At 42.1% G+C, this 13,844-nt stretch overlaps 1 protein-coding gene across 11 annotated transcripts in view; it reads right to left on the minus strand.

Annotated features, from left to right (window-relative positions):
* The window catches only part of CADM1 (cell adhesion molecule 1), a 181,708-nt gene that overhangs the window by 135,082 nt on the left and 32,782 nt on the right, over positions 1-13,844 (minus strand). Inside the window, exon 1 of one of the 11 annotated variants that reach the window (XM_013187136.3) lies at positions 1,627-1,705. The exons of the other annotated variants lie outside the window; for them this stretch is intronic. Within the exon in view, the coding sequence (XP_013042590.1) occupies positions 1,627-1,660 (34 nt within the window). The 5' untranslated portion in view covers positions 1,661-1,705. Of the gene's footprint in view, positions 1-1,626; positions 1,706-13,844 lie in introns of those variants that run through there. 11 annotated transcript variants of the gene reach the window in all.

The raw sequence follows: 13,844 nt of genomic DNA on the forward strand, positions 1-13,844 counted from the left end.
GCTCTTTCAGTCCTTTATGTCACCACACACGCATCGTTGAAAACCAGAATTTGTGTTACTTTAACATGGAGGCCTGCACAATGGGACTTGTCTGCCCAGCTTAGACCATGAGCCACAGTTCACTGCAGTAAATTAAAGCTTTTAACATTTTCTTTTTTAAAAAATTGAAAATGCTTTCTGCTTTAATTGGAATTAGCTACAGTACAGTCACATAACTGACCCTGAATGGCACCAGCTCCTCAACTGCCAATAGTACTCAGATCTTGTAAGACTGCCTCCTGCATACACTCCAACTTATGACAACACATCTGAAACAAAGAAAAGCCAACCCTGTGTTTTCCCCAGAGCCCTGCCTCTAGAACACAGCTGCTTAAATGACACCTCCAGGCATTAGACAAAATGCTGGTATTTAACTGGATTCTTAGACAAAAAGACTCTGAGAGCAGCCAACTCCCAGTATTTTCCTGTAACATGCCCTGGCATTAGTAAAAGAAGGAAACTGCCCCCTGTGTTCAGATAGCTGATCATGATTGTACCTGCATTAAAATGCAACGTCCTCTCCAATAAGTAACTGAACTGAAATTATGGATGTGTATCACTCAGAAGTATCACCCCTTAGAAGTGGGGCTGCAAAACAAATTCATTTACATAGACGAGCTTTGTACAATCAGAAGTGAGGATGCTACAGAATGGTTTTGGAACTGCTACTTTATCCTAATTTATTTCTGGTTGGGAGGCTTCCACATCAACAGGCAAGAACCATGGATTCTCACAACCTCAGAACCTCAAGGTAGACGCTGAGTCTTCTCTAGCTCTGGTGGGGAAGGCCAGGTTTTAGGTTTGTACCACAAAACGGTTGCATTCTTCAAACAGGGAAAAGATCTGTCATTTACCAGTCTGCATTCTTTATTCACTTGAGATGCTTTCTTCTTTGCATATCTGTTGCTATTAAAATTCCCCTTCCAGCATATAATTCCCTCTACTAGCTTCTCTTGCTTATTAGATAAGACAAAAAAGTATTCTGAGAATCTGATCACAGATCTTATTTTCTCCAGGCACTCCTCTGAATTTAATTCTAGGTTAAGCATTATTTAAAAAAAAAAAAAAAAAAAAAAAAAAAAAAAGAAAATCCTGCCTCTTACCTCATGCTCCCTTTCAACACTAAGCTGAAGAACACTCCCAAGCCAAGGAATCAAATTGTATTTAAAATTTACTCTTTGAAGAACAACAATCCTAAGCATAGAATGGAAAAAATCAGACCGAAAAATCATTGTATGGGAAAGACTAAATGGGTTTTCATAGCAGTGGTGAGAGAGGAAGTGTGAGTTCTCCTCTCCTCAACCAAGTGGGAGAATCCCAGAGAAAGGAAGAAAAAAACCAAACCAAAACAAAAAAAAAAAAAAAAAACCACTGTAGATGCTTTAAAGGAAAAAAAAAAAAAAGGCAACCTGCCACCCAAAGTTATCAGCACTTCCCAGGTGACAGGAAAGGCCACTGCCTATCCAAACAAGCCACCGAAAATGCCAGCATCCAGAAGGTGAGTGTCTCTGACCAACACAAGGCTGACCCCCATCCGTGCTGCAGGGAGACACCACAGCTCTCGCCGTCCGGTGTTTCTAGACTTACTAAGGAAGCATCTCTCAGCTGACAACTGGCTCATGGTTTCCAGCGTCCAGATTCAGCAGCTGTCCAATGCAGAACATTTAACATTCAAATTGTATCCACTTACCTAAAGAAAACAGAGAAAAAATAAAATTAGTACAAATATAGTAAGTTACATGCAAAATTCTAGATAAAGAAAAATGGTGCTTTTATGCTGTAGTATTAAAATACAGCGAATACAGACCCTAGCTCCGAGCTAAATCTTAGAAAAATTAAAAGTGCAAGATCTAATGCTGTCTATCACATAAAGTTTCACAGGAGCAGACCTGTCCTGAGCTTCTGTGCATGTTTTGGTGATGGCACGGGCACCACCTCAGTTGCGGCTCACTCCAGAGCCCACAGCTGCTCAGGTTGCAGCAAGAGGAACTCTATCTGCAACTGCTGGAAGTTACTTGGTTTTGTGCCGGTGTATGACAACAGCCCTAAGTTAGCAGACAGTAGTACTCAGGACAGGACACCATTAACAAGAGAAGGGCACAGTAAGCAACAGTAGTCAAGAAGGTGGCAGCTTCCTGCAGCAGGGGTTGACACAGCCTTTTTTCCTGGAAGAGGTTTCTCTGCTTCAGTGAAGTGGGAAACAGCGCACAGACAACTAACTAAAAGCCTTGACCAAGCTTTTGCAGCCACGTTAGGCCCCTGAAGAAGAGGATAGGTTAATAAATACTGAAACAACCTTTGAGGCCTTTTTATTTATACCTACATACATATTAGCACAGGGATTTGATGAATAATACTTCTCAAATCACTCCTACGATGTTAACACTCTTGAGTATTAACTTCGCTGTGCCTGAAGGAAATGGGTCAATTTTAATTCTTCAAACAATTCTTACTGGCACAATAACTCATTTCTTCAAGCTACAGATAGCAAGTTGTGCTTTTGCATTAGGAATCCCATCACAATTCAAGCTCTGGGATGCAAGGCAGCGGGAAGGAAACAAGCAGAGGCTGCGCTGCCTCTCCAAGAAAGCCACCAGAGAAGCTCTTGTTGCATTATCAGCTGACAGAAAAACCCAAACTCCAAACCAAAAATAAAGAAATTACAGCTACAGGAACACTTGAATAAGGATTCTGTGAAAAAAGCGAAGACGTTTAAATACATGCCTTTGCCAACACATCTCTTAATTACATTCAGTCATCTCTAAAAGTACATTTCCACAACTGCTGACATGGAATCCCTTCTCCCCCATCAGGGACTGACAAATAGAAACAAACCCTTTGAAACTCGCTCAGAGCAAGAAATGGATATCCTCAGTATCTGAAAATGTCTCAATACTTAATCCCCTGGAAAAGACCATTTAACTTTGTTCCAAGAGGAAAATTTTAGCAGGTATATTCTTTCTGCTAGCACCAACTGAAGACACAGCAAAGCGTCATACAGAGGAAAAATTCCCACTGGGGGGTCTGCAACCACAGCACAGACTGATCCCTTGTACCAGAGACACTTCTGTTCCTGCGTCCCCCACGAAGCGATGCTGCATCAGGACAAGCCAGCCCCCACGCCATACAGGAACATGCGTGCGTGCAGCGTTCATACAAGGCAATATTAGGACACTATCAGGAAACTCCCATCGCCTCAAACTTTCTTCCTTCTTATGTTTCGGAAACCCTAGCCATTAGGCTGTGTCCTCACTGCAATGCAGGTATCGGGAGCATTTTTAACTGGGCTAGATCTGTATTCTTCCTCGGCTATTTTTCTAGTACAGAGAAAACCTCAGTTGAGGAGGTTCCTCAAGTCCCTCATTGGTATTCTTCCAGCAGAAAAAGTATTACCATTTTATCTGCTTCATGGTAGCCCTCTTCAAGATGTACCCCCCAGGCATTCTTGTTGCCTGGTCTACACATCAATGGAAAGGAGCTAAAGCAAAATCATCCTCACAGCATCAGAGTAAAAGCGTACTAAGAGGAAAACAGATCTCATCTCTAGATATACATAACCAACCAACCCCCAGCTGTCCTAAGAGCCAGGTAAAACAGGCACTCCTGCACGTCCAGAAGACGTGGTTGAAGAGCTAGCCTTAAGTCATTCTCTTTAGCAAAGCTCCAAGTCACAGCAGGTTTTTAAGTGGTAGAGAAAGGCTCAGCAAGAGCTCTCGTGGACCCCCAGCAGAGCCCCAGAGTCCCTGAGCACAAAGCTTCTCCTCACAGCCTCTGCTCGTCTGCAGAAAGGGAAGCACCGCACGGGAAGGCTGAAAATACCTCCCAGGCACAGGTCTCTTTCTCCTCCCCATACACATTAACAAAACCTTCCCCAAGCCCAACAGAACTGACGAGTTGCACCAGCAGGCTGAAGCTAAAAATTAACCCCCCTGTCTGGGCACCAAGTCCTTCCTCCCACCAGGAACAGATCTATTCCTGTGGATGTATCAGATATCAAATGGAATATACTTGACCTTTGCTGATGATCTGCCTTTATCATGCCTGCATCATGTCACATCTTAAATACGTGGCCCTGAGCTGCGCTAGCACCCATCCTCTGGTGCCCGTCGGCGGGAGGCCGCAGCTGCAGGGCGTCCTCGGGCACCCGCCCAGCACCGCAGCGACAGTGGGACGCGAGCTGGGAGAGCTTTCTGGAAAGCCAGACGGGGGCACACGAGGCTCCTCCGCCGCTGGCTCCCTTTGTGAGGAGATGGGCAGGAAGAGGGAAACGCTGTGTGCGCCAAATCCCTGCCCGGAGAGGAAGAGGCTCCGAGGAATGCCAGCTCCTGAGGCGAGGACGCCAGCCAGCCACGCAGGGACCAGGCCCATGGCCGGGCCACCGGGTGTGCTCCCGGAGCCCTGCAGCTCCTGTGGGAGGCGTGCAGGTAAAACCCTGCGTGTCTACAGCTATAACAGCCCCTTCCACCTAAAGACTCTGCCGAAAGATCTGTTGGTACAAATGGGCATAAAATCACAACTGCTGGCTCCTGCGGGCGACACCCTGCCCGTGAGGCGGCATGGTGCACGGGCTATTACAACGCGCTCTCCTAGCTGTAATTACACATAGTAATTACATATTTAATTGTTACACATTAATATCACCTCAGCCTGTAATTACAGCGTGTTCATGCAAACCTAATCAAGGAAAACCAGCATATTTGCATAAAAGTTGTAATGAAAAGTATAATGATTTCACTAACAAGATGCGGATAAGAATGCATATCTGTGACAAACACTTTGTGTCAAGAAGAATAGAAAACGATTTTCTTTCCTGAAGATTATTTCAGGCCCATTTAACACAATCTGTACCACTCCATTGATGTGCAGTATCTTACACACATCAAGTCATATCTGGATAACATTCCTGACTTCAAATAAAATTTCATTACTATATTTAGTTATAGAATGGTTAGAAATGGTTGCATTGTTAAATTTAATAAAAATTGGAATTTGTGAAGTATTAGACAAACCTCAGCATTGTTTTTTCTCCTTGCCATTCAAACATTGCAAGCGTTCTAACCAAGTCTCCTCACACTGCAGTTCACATTACAGCCTAATTTTCACCCATAAAACAAGCAATTAAGAATAAGTACAACTGCTCTGGAGTTCCTGAGGCCAAAGATAAAAATAAATTGGCTTTTATAAATTCACATTTTGCAATGGTAAAACAAAAAGCAATGCTAATTATCAATAATTTGTCACCTCTAATTTAAGCAGACGCACTGACGGGCATGCATCTGGATTCTTCCAAGCCCAGAGATAAAAGACAGGTGTATGTGTGGAAAGCCACCTTCAATGTAATCCAAGCAAACTGCGGTAGAGCATCTGAACTTTAAGCAACTTGAGCGTCCATCGCTCAGAGATACCTCCATGGTTAGATTCTTGATGTGTCTTGTAATGGCTCCATATGAAGCTTAAGGCCCTTAACACCCTTTATTTCAATGATCAATGGAAGAAAGTGACTTGCTAATAGTAAAGTCAGGGCACCAGAATCCTACCCCAAGGTTAGCCATGGACCAGCAACTGCTTCAGCATAAACTGCTTTTACCTCACTGTCTCTTCACTTAAAAACAGTAAGAACTCCTCAAGTACTGGAATTTCCAGAGACAATTGTTATGGAAATCATTTAGATCCATTCATGCAAGTAAATCCAGAAATAACTATTCTTAGAAGAACTGCGAGTCCCTGCACCTTCTCAGTGCCTTGCAGAGAGGCAGAGCCCTACGTGTGCAAGCAGGGAAGCAGCACCTGCTCAGTGCTCCCCGCTCGCACTAGCGCACACAAGCACCAGCTCAAAGCCAAATGTGCTCACAGACCTCAAACGTGCTCCGAACACAAAACATGCTCACCATTATGAATGTGGAAAACAGCACAAAAGTTCTCCTACACCACCATTCCTGAATTTGCTTGTATCCTCTCAGCTGCAGGTAAACAAATAACATGACTGAAAATATAAAAGCAATAAATTGATGCTGGACGCTAAGCCTCGTTTTCCATTTATTTGTAACAAGGTGACTTACCCAGCAGAACTGCTACAGGTGATTTACAGACTATTTTTTGCCCAAAGAAGGAGTCAGCACTCCTTGCATTTAAAAGGTTGATTACATTTTATTCCATATGGAAAGCATCTTCAGTTTCTCACTTCTTAAATGTTATTTCCCTTTCCAATTACGACCTCTGCACATCTTGTCTGCTCTTACATAGTCATTATCAAGAGCAGCTACTTAGAAGCCTGCATTACCAAGGTAAATAGAGAATTCCCTAGGAGCACAGATAAGAGGAAGGAGAAAGTTGCTTTTTTTGTATTCAGGTATGTCATTTTGAAATCTATATTGTTCAGGCAACAGCTGTACATAACATCTGGAGAACTTCAGTGTCACAAACCGCTCGCTTATAGAACTAAGAGGAAACATGCCAATGTCTTTAATGCTGTTTCTGTGAGTTCAACAGGCTTTATTTGTCTCCTTGACAACATACAGTACGACTCAGTTTTCTTAGCAATTAAGAATTTCATTTTGAGCAAGAGGTCAAGGAAGAAAAAGGCAGTACAATTGCTGCCACTCGGAGGACGAGTTGGCAGCCACCTCTAAAGCTCAGCCAGGCTACGCTTCCAACAGACCAACTTTCCAGGCACAGAGCTTGCTGCATAACTGGCTCTGCTTTACTTACCTAAGAAGATGAGTAAAGCCACAGCTAAATTTCAGACAATCTGTAGGAGTACATCTCTCGCAATGAATTTCAGTTCAATGTTATCTATGGCTCCACCTGCCACTCTGTTTAAATACTGTAGCTCAGTCATCTTATAAAAACCAAGTCAAACAATTAACATACAACATATCCACAGTGTGACATAGCTTAAAAGCTCTCACAGTTATTGAAAAGCTGTAAGTAATATCATAGAAGGAAAAAATCCTTTCAGAAGTCTGTACCTCTGGTCAATTTTCTGCCAATTTTCTCATTAATCCTCAAGGAACAATGAAGTAAGAAACAATAGAAAGCATTCCTGCTTTTGCCTATCAACATAATTAAACCTTGCTATGAGAAACAAGCTGTGAATATGGAATAATACAGTCAAACACCACCACAAAGCAACATAATGTCAACAGAAAGAAGAATCCCAAGCAAGCAACAAGTATTATCAGAGACACATGTACTGAGCAGCAGTTCCTGCACAGGAGCATAACATGCCCTGGACTAGGATAGTTCATCGTCCTCAAGTCGCTACGGACAGCTTACAGGGTTGGACTTGATGATCCAGAGCTCCTACCCAGACTTCTGCCCCCAGCTGCAATTCCACCTCAATCTTCCACAGATTAAGCACTTTACAGCATCTACACACATCTTTGGTATTTTTTATTTTGCCCATTACCTATAATGAAACTGTGCATATAATGTAACCATTAGTTCATCAAGAGAGAATGTAAACATGACATACTAGTAATTAAACTACAGAAGAACCTGGCTAATTCACATTAATGATTAAGAGCCACTGCAGACTAGCAAATTTTACAAGCGAGTGAACATGCAATAAAAATCTTGCTCATTTATTTTGACAAGTGACACTTCTTATTAAAGGTACACTTCATGGACTCAAGTCTGCGAGCATAACTATTTTCCCAACATGGCACCTCATTTCATCAAGTCCCAGGCTTGGCAAAACATCTAGCCACGTGCAGAACTTGAACCACGCCTGTCTGGAAACCGCTGCAGAAATGCACTGAGGAAGGGACCTTGATTGCTGAAGGCTGCCTGCAAGTTACCGCACGCAGAAACGATGTGGTTTGTTTTTTATTTCCTATCCATGTACCCTGAGCAGGTGACCATGCTGATTGAAGCTGCCGCGCAGCACACCTGGGCTTGAAGGACACGTCTCGGAGCCGTGCCACGAGCAGCGCCAGCTCAGCCCTTGCCAAGCTGGTGAGGAGCAGCAGGCAGCGGCGCTGCTCCCGTGCCGGCGAGCGCAGCCGGTGCAGGCACGAGGCCTGGGGCCACCCAGCGTTTTATTTTGACTCCACCTGGGAAACGCGTTTTGCACTCCAGGTGCTCACTAATTGCAATGGCTGCTGCAAAGAAAGAGGTAATTGATCCAATTTGTTTTGTTTACAGTTTCCTACTAGAAAGACGACCACGTTGCTGCAGCGTATAATCAATTTCAAAACACTTAATTTTTCATCTGACATATCCCTGCTGCTCTTCTTTTCTTGTCCATTTGCCTTATTAGGGTCAAAAACAGACTCAGCAATATGTGAAAAATGCTTCCCCATTCCCCGGGGAACGAGGCTCAAGACTGAAACATGAGTATTTCATTGGAGCAGCCCAATCCTTCTTGATTCGTGAAATATCCCAGAATTAAAGATACATTTTTTTAAAGATACTTCTCTTAAAGATACGTTTCTTAGGTCTGAATTATTTACATGGAAATGGTTAATCTTGATGAACAATGCTGTTTGCTTGTTGGCTAGCTGATGTTTGAGCAGTATCTGACTACCTGTTTCAAGACAATTCCAGAGTCACTGCCAGAAATACGTGGCCTTCAAAGGCATCTTCACTGCTTAGAAAACAAGTTCTGCAGCCCACAGAAGGTTTGCAAGGTCACCTGCAAGGAACACTCAGGCTTGGGTTATCCATTCTGATATTCAGAAGTAACAGTCAGTAATTAATTTTATTTTTTATTTGTGTACTTGCATAAAAGTCTTCAGAGCTTTTCCCACTGCCAGTGGAAGTTCCCTTCATTTGGATTCTCAGGACAACTTCAGAGAGCCTGTGTAGGAAGTGATAATCTAACTAGTTCAGTCATTTATGACTCAGCCACAGTCTGCTGTGATTTTGCATGTCAGGATGCTCCTACTCAGTCACAACTATGGAGCCAGTAGCCAAGAAATTCATCCATCATAATGGCAACACATGAGGGGAGGAGGGGGCAGACAAATTGTGAAAGTTGACATATAAACATCTTGAAAAACAAAGCCCACACCCCTGTAGTTTTTATTTTGTGTTTTAGGAATAACTTTCCAGTTTCAAGAAACAAGCTTGCTGCCCCAGCCCATACCTGAGCACATGTACTCCGCCGTGTATTTTCACACATTTGTTTGCAAAAACAAACAAAGAAGAAGCTGTGCTTCCATTCCTGTGAGCGCTCACACAACAAGCCTTCTCCTAAATGTTAACAGTTTCAAAAAACCAACTCAGTTTCCACTGAAAAAACACAACTCATTCTACGCTACTGCCTGAACAAATTGTACAGCTTTCCATCAAGCACTTTCATAAAAAAGTACTTGACAACTTCAGAGATCATTTAAAAAGAAATATGTTACACGAGCTCTGCCAACCACAACAAGGTCCTGTGACTCAAAAGATCAAATCTGATAGAAAGAGTATTTAAACATTTTTACACAAAACATTTGAAGTCAAAAGTTCAAAAATTAATATTTTTACATGTCTGCTCACAGGCAGATGCCCCGAGGTTATTCTCTCAGCCCCTCTATCTACAGCTATCTTCTTGTAACACTTCATTTTCCTTGCAGTATATATCCAGGCAATTAACTTCAAAATTTTGCTACAGGCATTAGGTGCTTTGAAAATAAACAAAAATGTTTTCAGAAACAGACATGACTAAACTAGGTATGGATAAGGTTCACAAACATGCTTCAAGGTAAATATCTTTGCTACGCTACAAATTAAATGTCTCAATGCCTTGGGGCCAGCACACACTCCAGAAAACAACCAGCCCTGAGCAGCATATTATCCTACTTACTATGCATGCAGCTTCTTACTCGGTCTGTCTTTATGTAAGTACAGAATAACATGCTTACATCAGATGTATAAAATATGCATGACCTTTTATTTAACTTTGGAAACATCTAGGATTAGGTGCAGAGAATGCAGAAAATGCAAAGGTACACAAGCCTCAAGCTACACTAAGGAAACAAATTTGTTATTCTACCAGCAGCGAGTGCAGACAGATGTGCATTGCAGACACCAGCACTGCACTCAGAGGGGGAAAACAAAAATCCCTCAAGAAGCCACAGGAAGCACTACATTTCCAAATGGGCCCTCAAAGCAAGTTTCTGGAAGAGGTATTCCAACGCTGCAGTGACTTTTTAAGATAAAGTTGGGAAGCATCCACTGTGAGGTGAGGTTAGCACAGCTGCCAGCACTACCACTGTATTTGACCAATTCATTGCATGCTTACTGAGACAGCGCCAGCGACACCAGGGCAACCTGCTTATACCAAATGCCACGGGTGAACTTTGTGATGCAGTCCTTCAGATTTCACACCAGACTACTCATCTACCGTGAAACTCACTACAAAAGGTTTAATGCTGCTACAATTTTTGTACTCGGAGTTCAGCAGTTGCTGTACAGCCCAAACTGCAATGAAGACTAACACTTAACAAGAGCAGTCCTGCTAATAAGTTTCCAGTGTCCGTTTTTCAAGTTGACAGCTTCGCAAAGATTAAGCTTGCCGGTATTAACTGCCATAGCTTTTGCTTAGTGGTTTCCACCTACTTCAAGTTGATGCCCTTTCATATCACAAATCCCAGGCACCTTAGGAACCTTTGGCACCTTATGTTTATATTGTACATCACAACACCAAGTCTTGCAAAAATATTCCAAATTACTTTTAAAGAGGTTAAATGAAAATAGAAGTAGACGTCAAAAAGACTTGAGCTTGAGATCTGCTAGATGAGAAAAGAAGAAAGATTAACCTTTATTGGCAATTTAAGAATACTAGTAATTGAAAAAAAACACACCTCATTTTCAGTCTAATCCAAAAGAAATACAGATTTGCTTATTTTACATTATTTTTGTTGTTGTTGTTGATCTGTCCACAAGAAAGCAGTATTTTCAACGATAAGGCTGCAGTTAAGATCAATAGCAAATGCTATTTTTTCAAACACTTCTCAGAAGCCTTTCTTTTGTACAAGATTAATTGGAAATGTTGAAAGTACACATTTTAAGAAGGGTTAACTGTGCACGTTACTCTTATATGATTTATTCTGCCAAGCGTGAAAAGCAAGCAATGGAAGAAGGTTGCCAGGTGTTGGTGGCACCCGTTCCACAGCAGTGACAGCCAGGGCTTAGAAGTTTTGTCTCGCTCCAGGCTTTCTATGAATTGCAAATCTTCAGGTTGCCACAGAAACTCTATGCACTGACACACAGCCATCAGGAAGCATCACGGTCATCTTTTCCATCTTGTTTGCTTTGCATCAGAGCCCTTTAAACTCCCTGTGGCATTGGTGCTCCACAGAATGATTCCCTCTACGCAGTTATTCTTGTGCAGTGTCCAAGCCGCAGTGATTAATCATTCCTGCTTCCTCGGCTGACATATCGAGGTGGGGAAACGACATCCTAAATGAGCAGAGCTGATTACCTGGGAAAGCAATTCTTCAAGATAGCACAGCTAACTAATAGCTCCATCTGCTACAAAAACACATTCCTAAGCCCCAGAAGTAGTGTCAGGATACAGCTAACAATTTTGTTACATCTGCCAAATTTTAAATTGTTTGTCACAAGTTGCCACAAATATGTGGGGAGCACTTTACAGTTTCTCTCAATATTGCTTTGGAAGGCAAGGAAGCTCAATCAGAAGGTCTGCAAAGACTTGTGACAGTGGAGTTGAAGGGCAGTTCTGGATTGAAAAAAACAACCCCAACGTTACGTATTTCAGTTTTTGCCAGAACAGTCCTTTCCCTTATTGTCTCACACGTCCCCATTTCCAAGCAGATTTAGCAAACGTCTGTCCCCACTGAGACAACAGGAGGACTTCAGTCATGGGATGAAGGATAGAAGTTTACCAAGGCATTAGCATACACAAGTCAAATACCACCCACCCATTCCTCAAAGAAAAAAGAAAAACAGAACTGCAAGTACCCCTGCACTTGGCTCAGAAATCTCAAGTCAGTGGTAACAATTATGGTAAAATCAAGATTCAGCGCATCAGAGGGGATTTCTAAATACAACTCCAGCATTTCTGATCCCAATGACCAGTACAAGGCCTTCTCATTTTCAAGTCAAATCAAGACTTAAGAAAACGGGGGAAAAAAAAAAAAAAAAGATTCGTAATGCCCATACCCACTTCAGCAAGAGATGAGCACTTCTCACGCTCGCTGCGAGGCCATCCACTGCCAGCAAACATCAGTATCACTTCGGTCAGGCTTTTATACCATGCACAGCCCCTGCCTTAAACTAGAGACAGTGTTGCATAGTTCATATAAATAATAGATGTAAAGGAATCAGTTTTAGTATATAATCAAACAAGTTAAGAAACAAACCAAGAATGAAGTTACAGCTAAACGCAGGTTAACTGCAGAAGCGCCAGCTACCGGGAGTGACAGCCCAGCAGATGTGAGCAGCTCACGCATCATCACCAATTTAATGCCCATCTTGTGTGAAAATCCTGTTATGGCTTCCATTGGTCGAGATGATGTAGTGACTACAGGAAATAAAGGTAGAATTTGCTTTTATCAGTGCCATTAGTGGTACTGACTTCATTCATTATGGTGCTTGGACACTGTGGTCTGAATATAATCACTTATAAACGGCTGGAGCATTTCTAGCTCGTGTTACACTGCCTCACAAACTTTCCTCTCAGATCATTCACAAGGTGACAGAACAACATTTCTTCAAGAATGATTAGAGAAGCCACAGATATGCTTTGCAAAACACACGCATCGCCGCGAACAGATGAATTACAATACAGTTCAAAATAAAACCTGAAGATGCCACCATGACAGAAGATACTTCATACAACACAACCAGAGTGTAGCACACAGAAATAGCCTCGTGGTACCTGACCCATACAAGAACCTTAGAACTTACTCTGAGTTCCAATACAGCCAGAACTTAAAACTGAGTGCCATATCACCTCGCCTCTCGATAAACACCAAGCTTAGAGCACTACAAGAGCATTTACCAAACATCTCTCAGGAGATGTTTGCTCTATCTAGATTTCTTTCTTGTTCAGGGCTCTTAGGGTGGAAGAAAAACCAACACGCTAAAATCAGACCATATAATTAAGCTATGACTGGAGGTTTGATTATCAAGGTAGGCATGCATCAAATTTCTGAAGGATATGCAAATATCCCCATTTTAGCAAAAAAATTTTTAATTTACTTTTTTTTTTTTTATTGTCATCCGTGTGTTTGCTTTAGTCATTATGAGAACATTGGTGAGAAACCACTGAAGAATGACACGATCACCAGATCCATCAGACCTAAAGGCAAGAGGCTGGTCCTTAAAACACAGGTTTAGAGAATTCATTTGGATAACACGTTCACCCTAGCATTAGGCACACACTGGGTAGAAGAAGCAAGTTATATTTAACATTAATGCTCCAGTAAAGCTGTTTATACTCACACACTGTCTCACCAACTCACATCACTGCCAACAAACCTATCAAAACACTAAGATATTTTAATACTTCAAATTGCTTTGCTTTCCTTTGCTTTACCATTATGTCCTCAACTCTCTTCACCATCTTCACCAATGCATCAAATTTCCCAATAACCATGCCACATTTTTGCCATCACGTGATGGCAAAAGCAAGGAGCTCTAAATTAGGACTGTTCAACTGATTTGCTGGCTTTGATCTATTTATTGCATTTGTAAAATAAGTAAATTACCGTGGTATGCAGTTGAATGATAGAAGTTCAATCCAGTAAGAAATTAGCCCATTAAATGGAGAACCACAAGGCCACAATCTTGTACCTGCTTGGAAGTGCACTTCCAACCTGATTTAATAACCCCTCTGTGTAAGTCACTCA

This window comes from Anser cygnoides, chromosome 21 (genome assembly GCF_040182565.1).
Source record: "Anser cygnoides isolate HZ-2024a breed goose chromosome 21, Taihu_goose_T2T_genome, whole genome shotgun sequence".
Lineage (NCBI taxonomy): Eukaryota > Metazoa > Chordata > Aves > Anseriformes > Anatidae > Anser > Anser cygnoides.